The 21,747-nt window shown below is 45.6% G+C and overlaps 1 protein-coding gene across 2 annotated transcripts in view; it reads left to right on the top strand.

Moving 5' to 3' along the window:
- LOC119425030 (uncharacterized protein KIAA0895-like) overlaps nucleotides 1-2,790 on the top strand; it is a 368,058-nt gene extending 365,268 nt beyond the window's left edge. For both annotated transcript variants that reach the window (XM_037692563.1, XM_037692556.1), the window contains one exon: nucleotides 2,629-2,790. In XM_037692563.1, coding sequence (XP_037548491.1) covers nucleotides 2,629-2,790 — 162 coding nt within the window. The remainder of the gene's footprint in view (nucleotides 1-2,628) is intronic.
- The last annotated feature ends 18,957 nt before the right edge of the window (nucleotides 2,791-21,747 follow it).

Below are 21,747 nucleotides of genomic sequence, written 5' to 3'. Positions count from 1 at the left end.
CATACGGCCATGATTTTTCCGTTGCTTCACCACAGACATTTATGAAACTGTACAATTATGATCTTTTACCCACACGGATGTGGATGAGCATTTTACACAGACATTTCTAAATATCTGGAAGTATATCTACTTGATAGAAAGTTTAAAGATGGGAAAGAAGTTTAGAGGGAGGAAAGATGGTATGGGAGGGGAAGTGTTCACCAGAATTGACACTCTCCGTCAGAACCCAGCTCTCCCCGGTACGCTTGGTAGGAAACTTGACTCGTTACCTTTCTGAAGTTAATTCAGCAGATATGGAGCTCCGTTAACGCTACCTGTCCAGCGTCTCCTTAGGATGCTGTGAATCGTCAGAAGTAGTGGCGAGTGAAAATGTTATAATCCCATGGAACTCGGCAGAGCTCTGTTGCCATGTCAGGATCATCCCGTCTCCATCAGAACTGAACAGAACTGTCCCAGAACTGTTCCAGCACCATCCCAGAGCTTCTAACAGAACTGTGTAGTTTACAGATCTCGAGCAGAGCCGTACCAGAACTGAGTAAACCAGGAAGTACTGACATTTTAAAGAGCTGTTTCCCGGTTCACTTTTGGGAGTATTACCATTGGTCAGAACCGACCAGACGGGGTGTGTTTTGTGACGTAAGAGGTTAGAAGACAGCAAGAATTGTTATGGAAAGGTCAGAAATGTTCTCACAGACAGAGAGAGTTTTGTTTTGGCGCGTTTCAGAAACAGGTGCCAAAAACCTCTATATTACGTCTGAGAGGATTCTAAAAACATGACAGTTTTAACATAACAATTTGTTTTGCGTTTGACTCCAACCTTGGACCAACTTACACTTGCTCATTCAAAAGCAGAAATCAGAAAAGGCATAATTACCCTGTAACAGCTTTGACATGAGTTCTAACTTTGCGTGAGAAAATCATTACACAGTTAATAAAATTGATTAGTTCACTGCAACATCTAAAATGGTTTGAACTAAGACACTTTGATTATCAACATTTTATTAAAATAGTAATGATAATAAAACAGAGAGTGTTCTTTTCACTTGAATCTTCAAGAGAGAAAGTCTCAGGATGGGTGAACCTGTATTTCTGGATTCAAATCAATGAAATGACAGTTCCTGTCCCACAAGGTTCTTAAGGTCAAGATTTTTGACCTTAGACTTAGTTTTTGACATGGGCCTAGTCCACTACAGTATGCATTTCTCAGAACTACTCCCCGTTCAACAACAATATTAACTTTATCTATAGAATCCAGAAACATAACCACAGCATTGTTCGTTCTGGCCGTTGCTTTCACACCCAACCACCTCTCCAAGAGCTAACGCATACTCTTCAACCGAGTAATCCATGCCCACCGGCATCTTGATCCCATGTCAACGGGACAAACTCCCACACCTGGTGTTTCTGCCGGCCATCGCACCAAGCCTGGCGCTGCCGAACAGAAAACCAGAAAAACACCACTATAACCCGGAGTGCTTTTAAACAGTTGTACCACACACAAAAAATGAAGAGAGAGCACATGAATCATCTTACAAAAGTAAAAGAAAACGCTAGTCAAACCTTCAAGAAGTTCACTTCCACTCTCCTCTCTACCCGTGTGTCAGACGCTCACGCATGCGCACAGAGAGAGAGAAAGAGAGAGAGAGAGAGAAAAGAGAGACCCCACTCCTCCCTCCACCCACTCAAAAAAAATCTATAATGTTTATTTATAAAGAATCTCATGAAATCATCACTACTTATATATTTGTAGGGATACACACCTCATTAGAGATAGGATTTTTCATTAGTCTAGCTCTAGTACTGAACAGAAACCTGGGTTTACTTTGATTCTCATCTATGAAAAATGAATAATATACAGTTCTAGCTTTACGGAAAGCTTTCTCATATGTTAGCAGGCTATCTCTCCAAGTTATATAAAATTATTCCATGCTAGTGGAGCGCCATTTTCTTTCCAGCATTCTAGATGCCTGTTTCAACGTACGTAACCCAGAATTGAACCAAGGAGCCAATTCAATTCAGTTTATTAATATGGTACCAAGTAACAACAGAAGTCATCTCAGGGCATCAGTTTCTTCTGATCGATTACTTTCTTTTTCAGCAGTGCAACTTTTCAGCGGTGCAAAAAAATTGCTAAAAAACAACATAAACAAACAAAATACTTTTTTAGAATTTGTGTATGTTACCTGTACATATCTAATTAAAAGGTTTTTTTTTAATATGTGTGTAAATATCAAATTTTATAACGTGGACACCCACAGCTTATAGACAAGCACTGCCTATATATGTACAATTATTATAATTTTTTTTAAATGTATATTTATATTATATTATATTATATATATATATATTTATATTATCGTTACTTATATTCATGTGTGCGCAATTGTCCAGAAGTTACGGTAATGATAAAATAAATAAACAAATAAATAAATAAATAAGTAAAGCTGGAGTTCTGTAGCTTTTGTTTTTTTAACCTTTGTTTGAATTTATTTTGTCTTAGTTGACTGAGAATCTTCACCAGTTGTGTCATTGCTGAATTGTCATTTTTTAAATAGGAAGAGGAAAGCATATTTTACCCAAAATAAATCTTTCTTCTTCTCTTGTCCCTTGGGCCTTCACCTTCTTAAGGTTTCTTACGAAGACGTGGAGAAGCTGCGTCATCTGGCAGTTCTGTCCCCAACCAGAATTCCACACTTCATGCGTGACCAGGACCGATATCTGCAGCACTTGGACTACATTGCCCTAATCAATGAGCTGGATGATTCAACACTGGAACAGCTTCTTCCTTGAGCATTGTGTCCAGAAGGGTTGTTGTAACAACTGTTTTATGTTCTAGATGGTTTTGTCAAACCGTCAATATTAAAATACTTTTTCTGTACAACTTGAGTGAAGTGAATAGAAAGGGATATATACACCGACACCTGTCTACTGTTTCTCTTCTATACAATGCACATTGTATTCCAACAGCTGCAGTTAAACTGCCTCAACTTTATGAAATTACCTCGGTATTATCAATGTATATAATGAACATTATAAATGTAAACTCACAAAACTATACATTTTCACATTCACATTAGTTTTATTTATGAATTTTGTTTTATTTCAAGAACAAACAATGTTTCTGGTTTTAGCTTTATACCATTTTTTGGCAAGGACCAGGTTTTTGGATTCGAAGACAGCCAGACGAGTAAAAACAAGAACAGTCTTATTTATTTTGCAGCTGCAGAAGATGTCAGGATCCAACTGTAGTGACAGGTCCTCACAGGCTGAGGGAGAGAGCCCCTATTCAGCGTTTCAGAACCAGACGAGGAGCAAGCAAAAACAGGGAATCCAGAAGGCAAGGCGCAAGGTTGATAATCCAAAGAGCAAGGATTGACGTCTAGGCATGAAACTATGAAGGCTTTACTATCAAGAACCACGAGAGGTATAATAATTCAGCAAAGGACAAGTGAAAGTGGAGCTCTTATACAAGGCCAAGAACAGGTGCAGTGAATCAGAGCTGATGAGCTGAAAGTGCAGAGGGGGCGTGGCTAATGACAGAGAAGAAAAACAGCATGATGACAAAGAGGAGCAGAAACATGACATGATGGGGCTGTAAGTGTGAGACAAGGGCTGATGGGGGGTCAGCAGGGGTGGCTGACCATGACTTTTTTTTATTTTTTTAAGATTTCTGCCTTGGAACAACACAGCAAAAGAAGAAACTTGGGCTATGTGTCTTTTAAAAACATCAAGTGCCAGTGGTCTCAGTAAAGGGTAGTGTTGTGGTACTCTAGACCGGTCTTGGTCTCAAGACCACTTTTTGATGGTCTTGTCTCGGACTCGACCACATTTGGTCTCAGTCTTGTCTCGGTCTCAGACATTGAGGACTCAGGATTTTATTTCAAGACCAGTCAAGACCACAACTGTGGAAATGTCACTAAATTGTCAGAATATTGTCCAGTTTATTTGTTAACATTTTTGTTTTTATTGGATGAAAAACACTGATTCAAATCCAAGCGATGATGTGACGCATTGCTAAATACATGTTTTTGTAACCGCTGTCTTGCCCATCCCCTTTCACGCCTCACTCCCAGTGTTGCCAGATTTACTGTTTACTGCCAATTGGGCAGTTTTATTTTTTATTTTGATGGGAACTATGGGAAGATTTTTGTTGGACTGTTACATTTTGCCACATATTGTTAAATTACTTTGGCTTGTACTGATGTGTGTTCATGTTCAAACAGTAAATATACTGTAAAGATATATTGATCGGGTGGATTTTTGTGTGATGTGGTGGTTTTTAACAGATTTTTGAGCTGGAAAACCTAAAATCTAGCTGGCAACACTTCACTCGAAGAAAGTGAGAAGCGATTGTCTGGGCACAGGAGAAGATGTCTGCCAAATCATCAGATAAAAATGTGTATTTAAATCACAAAATACTTGTAACTAATATCCATTTATGTAACTTTTTAGGTGTACAGTGCCTTGTGAAAGTATTCGGCCCCCTTGAACTTTTCAACCTTTTGCCACATTTCAGGCTTCAAATATAAAGATATAAAATTTTAATATTTTGTGAAGAATCAACAAGTGGGACACAATCGTGAAGTGAAATGAAATTTATTGGATGTGTCAAACTTTTTTAACAACTAAAAACTGAAAAGTGGGGCGTGCAATATTATTGGGCCCCTTTACTTTCAGTGCAGCAAACTCACTCCAGAAGTTCAGTGAGGATCTATGAATGATCCAATGTTGTCCCAAATGACTGATGATGATAAATAGAATCCACCTGTGTGTAATCAAGTCTCTGTATAAATGCACCTGCTCTGTGATAGTCTCAGGGTTCTGTTCAGAGAGCATCATGAAGACCAAGGAACACACCAGGCAGGTCCGAGATACTGTTGTGGAGAAGTTTAAAGCCGGATTTGGATACAAAAAGATTTCCCAAGCTTTAAACATCCCAAGGAGCACTGTGCAAGCAATCATATTGAAATGTAAGGAGTATCAGACCACTGCAAATCTACCAAGACCCGGTCGTCCCTCTAAACTTTCATCTCGAACAAGGAGAAGACTGATCAGAGATGCAGCCAAGAGGCCCATGATCACTCTGGATGAACTGCAGAGATCTACAGCTGAGGTGGGAGAGTCTGTCCATAGGACAACAATCAGTCGTACACTGCACAAATCTGGCCTTTATGGAAGAGTGGCAAGAAGAAAGCCATTTCTCAAAGATATCCATAAAAAGTGTTGTTTAAAGTTTGCCACAAGCACCTGGGAGGCACACCAAACATGTAGAAGAAGGTGCTTTGGTCACATGAAACCAAAATCCAACTGTTTGGCCACAATGCAAAATGTTGGTTACGTACTGTAACCCCAGATTCTATGAGTATAGGCGTAGCCCTTTAAGGCTGTCGCTTAGTGGGTTTATCCCGATATGCAAAGCATCACACTGAAAAATTTAGTCCATGCCCACCTGCTGTGTGGGCCCCACCTGGTCCGTATAAATTATGTTAAGAGCGGGAAATCGGCTCCCAAAAATAGCTTTTTCTTCAGCCATTTAGGAGCCAGTGAGGCCCGACGCTTAAAGGGCTACGCCTATACTCATAGAATCTGGGGTTACAGTACGTAACCAACGTTCTATTTCGTATAGGCTTCGCCCTTTAAGGCTGTCGCTTAGTGGGTTAAAGGCGAAGCGGATGTTGTCCTCGCCTCACTGGGTCCATTCGAACACCGTATGAAGCAGAAGCTTGCCCAAAAAACGTCTTGTCACTCAGCTCCCCATGTGCGTAATTACGCATTGCGTAATTATGTGTGCCATTCACAGACGCATGTTGTGTAACTATGCGTTCTGAATGCATGAACGCCCCAGAAAAGTTCAACGGGGAGGGAAAAAAGCTGAAAAGAGCCATGAACCAACCGGTTTACGGCTGAACCGTATGAACAGATTAATAATAACAGGAGAGCTGATTATTAATCATATAAACTGATTGGTAACAATAGTCGTGAACTGATTAGTGACAATAGAACCAAAATAACAATCACAACTTGTGACTGATAACATCTCACACTGTAATGCATGCAGACAGATGTGAGTAAAACAGAGTTCCATGAAACAACAATATTCATTCTGTAAACAATAAGGACAGAATGTGTCATGGAACGAACCGTCACATCACGTAGATAAAAGCGAATGAATGAGCAGGGTGTTGACCACGCGGCCGCAGTGCAAAATGTCCTGCATTGACATACCATTATGCAACGCAGTCGAAGATGCGATACCCCTGATCGAGTGTGCTCTGAGGTTGACAGGAGGCTCTAAATCTGATGCTCTGTAGGCTTCAGAAAATGCCTCACACAGCCAGTGTGACAAGTGCTGGGTGGATAACGGGCGACCTGCAGATGCATCTCTATAATGCACAAACAAATGTTGACGCATTGCAGCTGTGCACGCTATGTAACACGTCAACGCCCGCATCGGACAGAGAAGATGAAAAGACGCTACTTCTTTTGATCTGTGTGTGTGTGTGGGAGGGGGGACCCCTCCAACGATATCGCTCTTGATTTAAAAGAGCTCGTGATGTTTTAGGCATAAAAGCTGGGTTTGGTCTTAAATCAGCTGAGCTGCCGTCAGCCTGAATTCTAAGACATGACGGAGCGACAGAGAGGGCAGATAAATCACTCACTCTCTTAGCGGATGTTAAAGCCAGCAGCAGGGCTGTTTAAAAAGACAATAATTTAAGTGGAACCTGATCCAAAGACTCAAATGGAGCTTTGATCAGGACCCGCAGGACCAGTATTAAATCCCACTGTGGAACAAGTGGGTGTGAAACAGGCCTGCGTCTCTGTACACCTTTTAGAAAACACTTCATCAGCGGATGATTAAAACCTGTTCTGTCTCCGAAACCTTTCGTGGCAGGAAGAGATGGCTGCAGCGTACGTTTTAATCGTGCTGGACATCAAATTTCTGACCATCAGCTGCTGCAGAAAGGACAGCATGCCACCTAATGGACATGAGGTGGCCTCTACACCCTTCTCTGTACACCAGCGCTGAAAAGCTGTCCACTTTGATGTGTACAGCGCTGTGGTAGATGCAGCGCGTGAAAACAGAATTGTGCGCACTACATCATGTGGGAGACCCATCCTCTCTAAGCGGATCCGTTCGGCGGCCAGACCCACAGGTGCTGGCCTATTTCTGGGTAACTCCTGGTCGCTCCTTCTGCCTGGAGGAGAGCGTCCTCCCTCCACGGCAGTTTCCCACGGGCACCCTGTGAAAAAATTAATAAACTGACACAGTATTGTTTAAATATTGTTTAATTCATATCCATCCTGCAGTTTTAAAGTTGATGTGTAGATGTGAACTCTGATAAACTCTTCTCAAAGTCTCCTGCTCAGCAACGTCCTTGCATTCAGCACCTGCAAAAGACGAGGACACACAAAGACGTTATCTGACTAATTGCGTGCTGAGGACGCTTTTTGTATCAACATGTTCTCTCTTTATCAGAATGTTCTAGCCACAAGGACAGAAGACTGTTACAAATCAAATTAAAAAACACCAGCTCCACAAGAAAAAGAACACCTCGTGCTGAGGACAAGAGCCTGTGTTTGATAATCAGCATGAGAAACCTTGTCCTCCCTTCTGGTGTGATGCACGAAACATGTATAAAAGTGTGTACTGTCTCTTTTGTGCTCAGTGCTTATTCTGATTTTGTTCAGAGAGCAACTCCTTTCTGCAGAAAGAATAAACCTTGCGCTCCGATTTGAGCTAAAGAGAGGTGTCTCCGGTTCTCTTTTTATTAGGAGTTTTTAAACTTTAAAATAATTACTATTTTCCACAAAATTTGGAGGCACCGCTGGGATTGATATTCTCTAACTGTAAAACGAATTTTCATTTTATTTTAGAACAAAAGTGGTGGAAGTCCTAGGCAACAGTTCAGTGGATGGGCTGGGCTTTTCAATGTCAGTGTCAGAGATGGATGTCGTAACTACTCCTGTAAAGGCCTTGTTTACCATGCTCTTGATGCATGGGACAACACAGGAGAAAAATAAACAAAACAGAACTAAAAAGACGATGAGGGGGGCGCAAATTCTCAACAGAAGCTGCCACCATGAACCAGAGGAAAGCCACGCCCATAAATCAAAGGGCTGTGCGCCTTTGGTACCACTTTCTACATAGTCTTTTAATTGGGACAAATCTTCTAGTGCGTCATGGATGGCACCTCCATCGTGTGTTTCATCAGGGATAAATGTACAGCATGCTTGACCAATTATCTTACAAACGCCCCCTTGCGAGGCCGTTAAAAGATCAAGGACAACTCTATTCTGGAGAACCATGTTCCTAATTGCGTTTAATTCATTTTTAGTTCCATTTCCTAGCATTTGTGTGGCATTAATCAGGCGGAGAAGAGCATATCTATTGATCTCTACATGGTCGCGGACTTCACCTAATCCAACCCAAGGGAATACTTATTGAAAGAATTTTTCACCACCGTTCCAAATTCTGTATTCCCATGGTACTCCAGTGCTAGTGGTCAGCCCTCCCCATCTAGTGACTTTGGGCATAGGTGAACGACGGGGTCTCTTATCACGTGATTGTGGCGGTTTTCTTAATACGAACATGGGACTGGATAATTGAACTAGAGCACAAAGGCCTTTCCAATTTGGTGTTAACGCAGTGTGGACCTTGTGACTGCAGAGAAAATACCAATCAGTCAAAACTCTGGAACCTTTGTCACCTGGAACATATAAACTACATTGGGCAGTGGGACATCGACCGTTAGATTGTTTAGTGACATTGAAAGAACGTTTAGTTAACAGTACTGAACAGTCAGGTAATTTATCGGCTTCAACGCATGGGTCATAAGAAGATTTTCCTACAAGGTTCCAAAGATTTAATTGGAGGCTCGGGTGTTCATGTCTATGTTTACAGATACGGCACTCTATGTACGATAGGCTGTCAGTGGTGTTAGTTTTCTTAACGTCGTGAAATGCATACACTGTTTTGCATAAATTCCATGGGAGGTAGCCCATAGTTTTTGTTCCATTATTGAATATACAAGTTCCTAGGCTACCGGGTTTTAGATGGGCGAGGTTCATTAATTCTGGTAATTTTATCGTAGTCTGTGGTAGTGGGACTAAATCATGCTTGTCACAAGACGAAGAAAAGTTACCTGCTAAAGAACTCATGGCGAGCCTTTGGTATAGGTCTGTGGTTTTATCTAACATTTGGATAGGTATAGGTTTTGTGTAGGATCTGGTTGCCCAGGAGTCAGAACCTGGATGTGTACTAAGGCTATAAAGGCAAGCTTGATGGTCAGGATCAATTGTAAGGGCCGTAAACCTGAGTTGTGTGTTGAGTAGGGCATGTGTGCACATACATAACAGTCAGTAGTGTTTCCTTCATGGGCTGTCTTATTCATTAACTGCCACCATAAGTTTGTACTGTAATCATGAGGGTGTACATGGTCAGGGTTCAGTAGGTGAGTCAAGTCGCATCGGGTACGTGGGAGTGTTTGGCTCTGTGTGTTTCTGGTGTGGTTTAGATAAAATGGAGGGGGAAGCAAATACCAAGTCAGCAGAACTAAGAGTATAGCAATTAATGTAAAGAAAAAACAAACAATGGACTGTTGAAGCCATCTAGGTGTAGATGGCGTGGGCATTGTTCAGGGTGGTGTGGAAGAACCCTTAAGACTTCAAGGTGGGTAAGATTTCTTGTGTCTTTTGTTGCAGAGGTACTCTGAGCATCGCGGGCACTCAGAGTGACTGTCTGGGCGTGGTGTTCCTTTGTTGCCAGACTCACCAGGTGACGATTTGGATGAGTTGAGTCGCTAGTCACCCAACCCTTAGGCTCAGGTGTGGGTTCAGATCTTTCTAGCAATGGACAACCTGGCATTCAGGCTCAGATTGTCATTCAACTTTGGCCACCGCAGGGGCTTCTGGTGGGCACTCAGCGGCAAGCTCTAGTGCCTTGGTATAGCCTTTTCAGGCCGATGTAACTGGCTCCGACAGGTTTTCCTTTCCTCGCTCCTCTGATGGTGGTGGGGCGGTTCCTTTGAACAGCTTGCAGTGGGATGCGTGGACCCAAGTAGCCCTCTCAGCCACCTTCACAGCCGTGTGGGTGGTCAGCAAGACCTGGAATGGTCCAGTCCACCTGGGTGAGTTCTAGCGCCTTCTCCTGAAACATTTAATCATAACAAAGTCTCCAGGAGAAATACAGTGCAATCGCTTTTGCGCGGGTGTAGGGAGTCCTCCCTGTACCTGAGACCTGATGGATGTTAAATGTTTGGTTAGTTCAATGCAATAGTTCATCATGTTATGATCACAGTGTTTGAGATCGCTGGTGGGATCAGTTGTCGGTCCAACTCCCAGATTGGGAGGAGCTGCAAAAAGGATTTCAAAAGGACTAAGGTTATTTCTAGCCATTCTGCGCATGCGCATATACATAACAGCGATAGGCAAACATGTGACCCAGTTCTGTTTTGTGTCTTCACAAAGTTTGGCCAGTTTGTTTTTCAAAGTACCATTTTCTCGTTCAACAGCGCCCCCACTCTGTGGGTGGTAGGCACAGTGTTTTGTTAGGTCAAAATGTAGGGTCGTGGATACTTCATTCATGATCTCATTTGCGAAGTGGGACCCATTGTCACTTGAAATTCTCTGGGGGATTCCCCATTGTGGAATGATCTCTGTCAGTAAAATCTTTGCTACTGTGTTTGTGGTCGCATGTTTTGTGTCGAAAATTTCAACCCATTTGGAAAACATATCGACAACAACCAAGCAGTATTTTTTGTTCTGAACAGGTGTTAATTCAATTAAATCAATCATTAGATGTTGAAAAGGAGCAGTCACTGTCTTGTGTGCACCTGGTGCTGTGGTTTTTATCGTTTTTGAAACATTGTGAGTGGCACATATCAGACATGAGTCACAGTACTGTTCAGCAACTTTCAAAAATTTCACAGTAAACCAGTGTGTGTCCATTTCTCTTAACATTCCCCCCTTGGACACATGGTCACCACCATGTGTTAAAACAGCAAAGGAATGAAAGAAATGTCGAGGTAGGCAGGGGTTGTTGTTTGGACCTAGCCAGATACCATCAGTGAACGTGCTTCCAAGGCGTTTCCATTCTGCTCGCTCAGAAGGTGTTGAGAGTTTTTGCATGTCTGTGATGGTGAATGAGTCAGGTGAAGCTGTGGTCTGAGATGATGAGCAGACCATAAGAGGAAGTGGGTGGATACTTTCAGGAGGTGTGGTAGCAGCAGACTTAGCTGCGATGTCAGCAGCTGCATTGTCCCTAGAGACATAGTCAGTGTTTCGGGTATGGGCTGCACATTTTACTACAGCAATGTGTTTGGGAAGTGTGATTGCTTGTAGAAGGTTAGCAACAAGTTTGTGGTTCAATATGGGCTGTCCATCTGAATGAAGGAAGTGACGGTGTTTCTACAAAGCTCCAAAGTCATGTACAACACCAAAAGCATAGCGAGAGTCAGTGAAGATGTTGACAGATTTGTTTTCAGAGAGTTGACAAGCTCTGGTCAAGGCTATGAGTTCACAGGCCTGAGTTGAACAAGGAGGCAATGAACGAGCCTCAATGGTGGAAGAGGAAGTTACAACTGCATAACCGCTGTGAATAGAGCCAGTGTTAGGATCACGTGAAGATGAGCCATCTACAAAGAGTTCCCAGTCTGGGTGTTCAAGAGGTTCTTGTTGTAGGTCTGGTCTAGGTGTGCAAAGCACTTTAAGTTCAGCTAAACAGTCATGTGGTGTACCTTCGATAGGTGATGGTAAGAGTGTACCTGGATTTAAAACGTTACAATGTTGGATGGTGATATTTGGCATGTCAAGGAGAGTGGTGTGGTACCTTAACCAACGCGCTGTAGACAAGTGAGCAGTTTTTTGCTTGTTTAGAATGTGAGTGATAGCGTGTGGTACAAGCAAGGTCAAATCAGAGTACCCCACAATGTCTCTACTGGCCAATACAGATTTTTCTGATGCAGCGACAGCGCGCAAACAAAGTGGAAGTCCTGCAGCAACTGGATCAAGTTTTGATGAGAAGTAGGCCACCGGTTTCATGCGGTCACCATGCTTTTGCAACAAAACTGAGGTCATGCATCCCCCCCTTTCATCCACCGCCTGCACAAATGGGCGGGTTGGATCAGGAATACCCAGGGTGGGTGCTTTCTGCAGCTATAATTTGAGAGTCTCAAATGCGGACAGTGCAAGTGGTGTCCAAGTCAATTTAGAGCTCATTTGAAGGCCTTTTTCATGACAATCAGCACGGAGTGGTGTTTCAAGCTCTGCATAGTTTGGAATGAAATGTCGACAGTAACTGCATAACCCTAGGAATGACATTAGCTGTTTCTTTGTCCCAGGAAGAGGAAGAGCAGCAATGGCTGCAACACGCGCAGGAGCCAGTTCTCTTCCTTCAGCAGAGATTCTGTGACCCAGAAATGTAACCAGTGGCAATACAAACTGTAGCTTAGACAACGAGGCATTGTGGCCTTCTGCAGCGAGATACTACAGGAGGCGGATTGTGTGTGTTTTGTATGTTTGTGCATCAGGAGCAGCCAAAAGAAGATCATCAACATACTGAAGCAATGCACAATCAGGTGGAAGACTGAACCCTGCCAGACTATCTCTCAAAGCCTGGTGGAAAATGGTTGGAGACTCGCAATAGCCCTGGCAAAGGCGAGCAAAGGTGTAAGACTTCCCTAAAAACTCAAATGCAAACCAGTACTGGCTGTCTGGATGTACAGGTACACTAAAGAAAGCGTTAGCCAGGTCTATGACTGAAAAGTGGGTGGAGCCAGTTGGTATTTGAGACAAGATCACATAAGGATTAGGGACGATTGGTGCACGAGCTTGAACTGCAGCATTTACAGCTCTAAGATCCTGAACAAACCGCCACTCATCAGGAGGAGTGGGGCGGATCTTTTTCACGGGAAAAATTGGAGTTCTCACAGGTGAAGTAGGACAAGGAACGATTATCCCTGCTTCCAGAAGAGAGTGGAAAACAGGTATAATGCCTGAGGCTGCCTCAGGTTTCAGTGCATACTGTGGTATTTTCGGTCGGTAAGAAGATTTAGGGGTAATTTGGATGGACTCCTGACCTTTTATCAGACCTACATCATACTTTGTCTGGGCCCACAATGTGGGTGGAACAGCAGAGAGGACTGGGTTGTCTGAAGTCATCGTAGGCAGTGTTAGTCATGCAGAGGTGTCAATCACTTCTTTGAATGGGGTGACCGGAAGTGATGAAATAAGTGGTTGTCTGTACATCTGCAGAGCAGGAGAGTAGAAACAAGTGTCAAGTAGTTGCCAGTCAGATGCACAATGGGCTCTCAGTGCTAGAGGGCCTAGAGAGCGCCACTGAGCTTCAGGAGGTTTAGCAAGAGAAACATGAGGAAATGAGTCAGGTACTGTAAAATAGCATGTTTGTGGTGTGACATCATCTGTGAGGCACATCAACAGGAAACATGCAGTCTTTGTCCAGCAGATATCTGTAGTATGTAAGTCAGTTGGTGGTGTTTGCATGAATGAATCTCCTAGCTGGTCAGCTGGGTCTGAAGTAACACGAGCAGTGCAATGCAGCTGTTGTTCATGCATGAATGTGCATGCAGGTGGAAGTCTATCTTTGGCCGTAGAGAGCAAGGCTGCACGCTGGCTCTCATTAGTGAGGGACCATTCAAACACAAACAGCAGATCAGGCACAAGTGTCACCAAAGTGTCCACTGAGTGTGTAGACTTTGACACCACTAGTCCTTCAGGGCTGCAATCGATGGACAGATTGAATTTGAGAATCAGATCTCTGGCCAGAAGATTTATTGGACACGTCTGTGAGAGTAGAAACTGAAGTGAGTGGGCAGTGTGGTCAAAAGGGTCAATCACATTCAGAGGAGCTGTCATTGCCTCTGGGATTGCTACACTGGATGCTCCTGTGGAGTGGACAATTTTGCCACACAGTGGAGCATGTGGGAGACATTTCTTCATTATCAGAGATTGAGTGGCCCCTGAGTCCACTAAGAACTTTAGTGGAGTATTGTTTACAAGCATTGTGAGCATGGGTAACTTCAAACACGCTGACTGGGTGTATTTAAAATACGTGGAGGTGCATGTGGTATCAGTAGGTGAAACAGCTGGTGTGTGTGTACGTGTACTTGCTGTTTGGAGACCTGGACCCTCCTCGCCGCCCCCTCCTAGTCAGGATGAGTACCCGCCTCGGTGGCCACGACCTCTGGGTAGACCCTGGCTTTGACCAACCGATTGTTGGGAGCCTGGGTAAAAGTTTTGTTCATTGTTCATGGGCCATGGCTCTCGTGGGGCATTGATGCCCGATTCTGGAATGATCGGCCACACCCTCGCCATGTGATGTGTTTTTGTGGGCAGTCCCTTCACACAGGAAGCATGGATGTGGCCCTCCTGCGTACCCACGTGGTTGTTGCTGTTGTGGGCCTGGCCAAGGGCCAGGGGGTTGTGGTGGGCGTGGAAAAGCTGGAAGCTGTTGTGGTGGGGCAGTGTTCAAGGTCATCTTTTGTGTAGCTTGAAGAAGAGTCAGCTGAGCATTTTCTGCTTGTCTTGTCTTTTTCTTTAGTGCTACAGTTTCTTCAGCCGTGTGCTGTTCCCAGGTGTGTCTGGCATGACGTAGGAGGTCGTTGAGGCGAATGCCAGCCTTCCAGCCTATGTAGGTGTTCTGGACAGACCTGCGGATTGTTGGTAAAAATCCATCCATCACACATTGACACAGGATGGTTTAGAAGGCTGAAGCCTGTGCAGCATCACGCCAGTCGTTGTCTGGAAAGGCGATGCCAGAGTGTGTGCGAAACACAGGGATGAGACGATCGAAGTACTCTTGAGGGGGTTCGCCACTCTTCTGGACCGTGTCCTTGATCTTTGCATATTGAGGCGTCTGTGGGAATGCTGTCTTAACTCTCCTGACAATGTCACCCACAGCTGTTACAAAGTTATGGTTATCTGCGTGGGTGTATTCGACACGCGCCAGTCGTTGGTTGCCAGGTGGGACCGCAAACAGCTGTGCGCCTATGGTGCTTACAAAGTTCATACCATAGACAGCTGTGAGAATCATTTTCAGTTCTGGTATGGTGGGGCGGAGAATACGAACCATGTTGGTGATGGCTTCACCCACAGCGTCTCCTCCTTGGGCCATGTCTGGGAGGTGTTGTTTGGCCAGGCTTGTCAGGTCACTCAGTGGCCAAGTTCTGAACACCAGTTGTGGTCCGTCCGGTCCGCCCACCTCCAGCATTGGCATGGCTATGGAGCTGTTTTCGCCATCTGAAGTCATGGGGGAGCTTGTGGAACCGTTGTTATGCTGTGACTGTTGTAGTTTCTGTATTTCAGCCTCCAGCAGCCTTTCTTTTTCTCTGAGAGCTTTAACCCGCATCTCTTGCTCTGCGGTTTTGGACCGAGTTACGATTGAAGAACTCTCAGAGGACGATGGAAGCGATTGTGAGAAGCTTGAAGACATTGATGTTGATGAGACTGTGCTGGTAGTAGGGGACGGTGGTGGGAGTGGTGCAGCTGCAACATCTCCTTCTCCTCTTGCGGCTTCTTGTTCATCCTGCTGCTGAGGGGCACGTGCTGGCCTTTGTCCAGTGTAGTCATCATCAGAGGTGAGAGCCCAAGCAGGTTTCAGTCCAGGGCGGGTCTCATGTGCTTCCATCTGTGGTGGGGCATAGGGTGGTGGGTCTGTGAGTCCAGCCAGCGAGGGGTAGATGGAGGTGGAGGGTGCGGTGGGAGGAAGAGGTCCGTGGGTCTCCGGTGCATGTGTGTGGGAAGACAGAGGAAAAAGAGATGTTTTCAGTTTTTTTGTCACTTTCTTTGTCTGTTTTTTGTCTTTCTGAGTCTCCTGTTCTTTGCACTGCCTTTGTAGGTCTTCAACTTTTTGAGACATCTGTAATAATCTGGACTCTGTTTTACCCATCATATTTTTAGACTCATTTCTCCACATTTTAAATGCTTCCTCGTGTCTGTGCATCGTTAAGTAAACCTTTTGAGGTATTTTCTTCATTTGAATCATTTTCTGCTTTTGCCGCAATAATTGTTCTTCGAGTTTCTGAATATCTTCGGTTTCTAAAGACCCATTTTTAGGAAAGCCGAATTCGTGATGCCACTGAGGAACAAAGCTGAGGCAGGAATCACCATGTAAGCGTTTCATTCTTTCTGCGATCGGACCGCTTGGTATATAATCTTGGTTTTTACTTTTTGTCGCTCCCATTTTTATCTTTGTTAGTCTCTCTTTCTTTAAGACGAAACTATTTTATTTCCTCAGCCCTCTTTTATCAAGACGAGCCTACACTCAGTCCTCCTCGTGAGAACTTACACTCGGTTCTCCTAGTGAGAACTTACACTCGGTTCTCCTAGTGAGAACTTACACTCGGTTCTCCTAGTGAGAACTTACACTCGGTTCTCCTAGTGAGAACTTACACTCGGTTCTTACTTCTAAATTCAGAACTTACACTTATTTTATGAGAGCGATCTTTTTTACCTTATTGTAGGTGTCTCTGGTTTCCTGTTTCGGATACGGCCGGAGTCGATCCTCTCTCTGGAGAACCAGAACGTCCTCCCGCTCCCAAAACGTCCTACTGGAGGGTCGGAGGTCCGGTGATCAGCCCCGTCGTGATTCCCCGTCGATCGGACGAACTCTCGGCGTATCCCAGCGGTGCCTCCAAATTTTGTGGAAAATAGTAATTATTTTAAAGTTTAAAAACTCCTAATAAAAAGAGAACCGGAGACACCTCTCTTTAGCTCACATCGGAACGCAAGGTTTATTCTTTCTGCAGAAAGGAGTTGCTCTCTGAACAAAATCAGAATAAGCACTGAGCACAAAAGAGACAGTACACACATTTATACATGTTTCGTGCGTCACACCAGAAGGGAGGACAAGGTTTCTCATGCTGATTATCAAACACAGGCTCTTGTCTTCAGCACGAGGTGTTCTTTTTCTTGTGGAGCTGGTGTTTTTTTAATTTGATTTGTAACAGTCTTCTGTCCTTGTGGCTAGAACATTCTGATAAAGAGAGAACATGTTGATACGAAAAGCGTCCTTAGCACGCAATTAGTCAGATAACGTCTTCGTGTGTGTCCTCGTCTTTTGCAGGTGCAACAAGGACGTTGCTGAGCAAGAGACTTTGAGAAGAGTTTACCAGAGTTCACATCTACACATCAACTTTAAAACTGCAGGCTGGATATGAATTAAACAATATTTAAACAATACTGTGTCAGTTTATTCATTTTTTCACAACCCCGACAGCAGGCGTTGCAGGACTGGGAACCATGGTGCGCTCACGCGTTCGGGGGCCACCAGGAGAGCTGTCAATCCCTCCTCCTGAACTCGGTTCAAGAACCGTAAAATCAGAGGAGGTGGAGGGAAACGCGTAGAGAAGCATTTTGGGCCATGGGCTGTGGGCAAACGTATCCACCCCCAGCGGTGGTTCGTCTCGTGGGCTCAGAGAAAACCATAATTGACACTGAGCGTTTTCTCGTGTCACAAACAGGCCCGCAGCTGCTATTTCAATCTGAGTCAAAATGCTCCGTCAGAGGATAATTAAAGGTTGTTCTGTCTCCGACAACTTTGAGACAAGAAGAAAACATGGCTGTAACATACGATAATCGTGCTGGACACCAGATTTCTGTCCATCGACTGCTGCAGAAAAGGACAGCATGTCGTCCAGTGGACATGAAGTGGCCTCTACGCCTTTCTCTGTACCGCAGTGCTGAAAAACTGACCACTTGATGTGAACAGCGCTGTGGTGGTTGCAGCACGTCAATCCTGAATCAAACGCACTACATCTTGAGAGAGATCCATCCTCTCAAAAAGATCGCACAGCGGCCAGACCACAGGTGCTGGCCTATTCTGATTAACTCCTGATCATTCCTCCCGCCTGGAGGAGGACGTCCTCCCTCCACGGCAGGTTCCACGAGTGCCCTGATAACAAGTGTCGTAGGCCTGGGAACCATGATGCGTTCACGCACTTGGGGCAGAGGAGCTGTCAGTCCCTCTTCCTGAGCTCAGTTCAGAAAACTGTGATATCAGAGGGAGAGAGGAAGGTGAAAAAGCATTACGACCACAGGCTGTGAGCAGGCACGTCCACCCCAGCGGTGGATCGTCCCGTGGCTCCACGATAATTATAGTTGACATTGAGCGTTCTGTCGTGTTGCTACACGTCCACAGGCGCTTGCAGGATTTCTGCCGTGTCTGAGCCATAGCTCTGGGTGGAAGGTCCCAGGTCCCCATGCCGCAAAGGACCGTCTTTGGACATCACATCCGCCCCTTGTTCGGAATACATGAGCTGTACCCTACTCCTAGGTAGGGTGGTGTTCGGCTTTGTATGCATCTTTTACGTTCATGTAAACATGGTCCAGCGTCTTGTCTCCACGTGTTGTAATTGTCACATGTTAATAAAAGCTCGGGAGACAGTCCTTTAGATTCACGTGATTAAAGTCTCCGGCTACAACGTAAAGAGCTTCGGGATGTTTGCTCTGCAGCGAGCTGATGACATCATATAGCTCCTGCAGTGATTCATTAGCATTAGCGTCCGGAGGAATGTAAACAACTGTGATGAAAGTCACTGTGAACTTGCGTGGGAGATAATGAAGCTGACATTTCACTGTTATTTGCTCCAAAGCCTTCGAGCATGAGCTATTTACAACAGTACAGTTCGTGCACCAACTTTTACTCACGTAAATGCATACTCTGCCTCCCTGTGATTTCCTCGTTAGCTCGCTGCAGCGGTCCGCTCGAAAAAAGAGTCTGTCATCCAGCTAGAAGTCTGTATCCGGTGTTTCGCTTGTAATCCACGTTTCTGTGAGGCAAAGCACCGCACACTTCTTCATCTCTTCTGAGGCGCGCACTCTCAGACGAAGTAAATCCATCTTGTTGTCCAACGAACGGACATTCGACAGAAAGAGAGACGGAATGGGGAGTTTACCGGCTTTAGCATTAGCTCGTAGCCTCACCATAACCCCTGCCCGGCATCCTCTCCTCTTAAGCCAGGAGCAGCGCTTCCACTTCTGCACACTAGAACGCCTCTGCTGCAGCTTTCAGGTAGATGACTTTAAGATCTGCATTATGCCGAGCGTATATTTCCTTCCCATTGGCTCACCACCCATGGGAGGGGCCAAAGGGGTCGGGTGCAATGTGGGATGGGAGGTGGCCAAGGGCGGGGACCCTGGCTGTCTGATCCTCGGCTACAGAAGCTGGCTATTGGGACGTGGAATGTCACCTCACTGGTGGGGAAGGAGCCTGAGCTGGTGTGTGAGGTTGAGAGGTTCCGGCTAGAAATAGTCGGACTCACCTCTATGCATGGCTCTGGCTCTGGAACCAGTTTCCTTGAGAGGGGTTGGACACTCTTCTACTCTGGAGTTGCTCCTAGTGAGAGACGCCGAGCAGAAGTGGGCATACTTATTGCCCCCCATCTTGGTGCCTGTGTGTTGGGGTTCACCCTGGTGAATGAGAGGGTGGCCTCCCTCTGCCTACGTGTGGGGGGACGGGTTCTGACTGTTGTTTGTGCTTATGCACCAAACAGCAGTTCAGATTATCCACCCTTTTTGGAGTCCTTGGAGGGGGTACTGGAAAGTGCACCTCCTGGGGACTCCCTTGTTCTGTTGGGGGACTTCAATGCTCACGTGGGCAATGACAGTGAGACCTGGAGGGGTGTGGTTGGGAGGAACGGCGCCCCTAATCTGAACCCGAGTGGTGTTCTGTTGTTGGACTTCTGTGTTCGTCATGGATTGTCCATAACGGACACCATATTCAAGCATAAGGGTGTCCATATGTGCTCTTGGCACCAGGACACCCTAGGCTGCAGTTCGATGATTGACTTTGTTGTTGTCTCATCTGATTTGTGGCCACATGTCTTGGACACTCTGGTGAAGAGAGGGGCGGAGCTGTCCACTGATCACTACTCGGTGGTGAGTTGGCTCCGATGGTGGGGAGGATGCCGGTCAGACCTGGCAGACCCAAACGTATTGTGAAGGTTTGCTGGGAACGTCTGGCAGAGTCTCCTGTGAGATGGAGCTTTAACTCTCACCTCCGGGAGAACTTGGAACATGTTCCCGGGGAGGTGGGGGACATTGAGTCAGAGTGGGCCATGTTCCATGCCTCTATTGTCGAGGCGGCTTACCAGAGCTGCGGCCGCAAGGTTGTCAGTGCCTGTCGTGGCGGCAACCCTCGAACCTGGTGGTGGACACTGTCGATGAGGGATGCTGTCGTGCTGAAGAAGGAGTCCTATCGGGCCTTTTTGGCCTGTGGGACCCCAGAAGCAGCTGATGAGTACCGGCAGTCCAAGCGACATGCGGCTCGAGTGGTCGCTGAGGCGAAAACTTGGGCATGGGAGGAGTTCGGAGAGGCCATGGAGAATGAATTACGCACAGCGTTGAGGCGATTCTGGTCCACCATCCGGCGTCTCAGGGGGGAAAGCGGTACACCACCAACACTGTTTATAGTAGGGGTGGTGTGCTACTGACCTCAACTCGGGACGTTGTGGGTCGATGGGCAGAATACTTTGAAGACCTCCTCAATCCCACTGGCACGTCTTCCACTGAAGAAGCAGAGCCTGGGGACTCTGAGTCGGGCCCTCCAATCTCTGGTGCTGAGGTCACCAAGGTGGTTAAAAAGCTCCTCGGTGGCAGGGCCCCAGGGGTGGATGAGATTTACACGGAGTTCCTTAAGGCTCTGGATAATATAGGGTTGTGTTGGCTTACACGACTCTGTAATATTGCGTGGACATCGGGAGAAGTTCCCCTGGATTGGCAAACCGGGGTGGTGGTCCCCCTATTCAAAAAGGGGACCGTAGAGTGTGTTCCAACTACATGGGGATCACGCTCTTAAGTCTCCCTGGTAAGGTCTATTCGGGGGTTCTAGAGAGGAGGGTCCATCGGATAGTCGAACCTCGGATTCAGGAGGAACAGTGCGGTTTTCGTCCTGGTCGTAGAACACTGGACCAGCTCTACACTCTCAGCAGAGTCCTGGAGGGTGCGTGGAAGTTTGCCCAACCGGTCTACATGTGCTTTGTGGACTTGGTGAAGGCGTTCGACCGCATCCCTCGGGGAACCCTGTGGGGGGTACTCTGGGAGTATGGGGTATGACCGGTGTAAGAGCCTGGTCCACATTGCCGGCAGTAAGTCAGGCTTGTTCCCGTTGAGAGTTGGACTCCGCCAAGGTTGCCCTTTGTCACCGAGCCTGTTCATAACTTTTATGGACAGAATTTCTAGGCGCAGCCAAGGTGTTGAGGGGATCCGTTTTGGTGGCTTTAGGATTGCGTCTCTGCTTTTTACAGATGATGTGGTCATGTTGGCTTCATCAGATTGTGATCTGCAGCTTTCGCTAGAGTGGTTTGCAGCCAAGTGCGATACGGCCGGGATGAAGATCAGTTCCTCCAAATCTGAGGCCATGGTCTTGAGCCAGAAAAGGGTAGAGTGCCCTCTATAATGCCCCTTTTCTATTAGTACCTGTTGTACCGGTACAGCACGGCTCTACTCTACTCGGCATGGTACAGGTTGTGTTTCCATTATGCTTTCAGTACCGGTTCCAGTGGGCGGGGTTCAAATTGACGTCACCACCTCTCACCAGCTGGTGGCGCTGAGACGCAGAAACTGTTTTCAGTACAGGTTGAGAATTTGTTATTTTGAAGTTGTGTGTATGTATGTATGCATGTATGTGTGTATGTACATGTGTATAAATATATATATATATATATATATATATATATACATATATATATATGTATATTTATACACACACACACAAATATATATGTACACACA

This window comes from Nematolebias whitei, chromosome 2, assembly GCF_014905685.2.
Source record: "Nematolebias whitei isolate Nwh7 chromosome 2, NemWhi1, whole genome shotgun sequence".
NCBI lineage: Eukaryota > Metazoa > Chordata > Actinopteri > Cyprinodontiformes > Rivulidae > Nematolebias > Nematolebias whitei.
The sequence above is the reverse complement of the archived record's forward strand: the minus strand, read 5'-3'. Positions and strand labels throughout refer to the sequence as shown.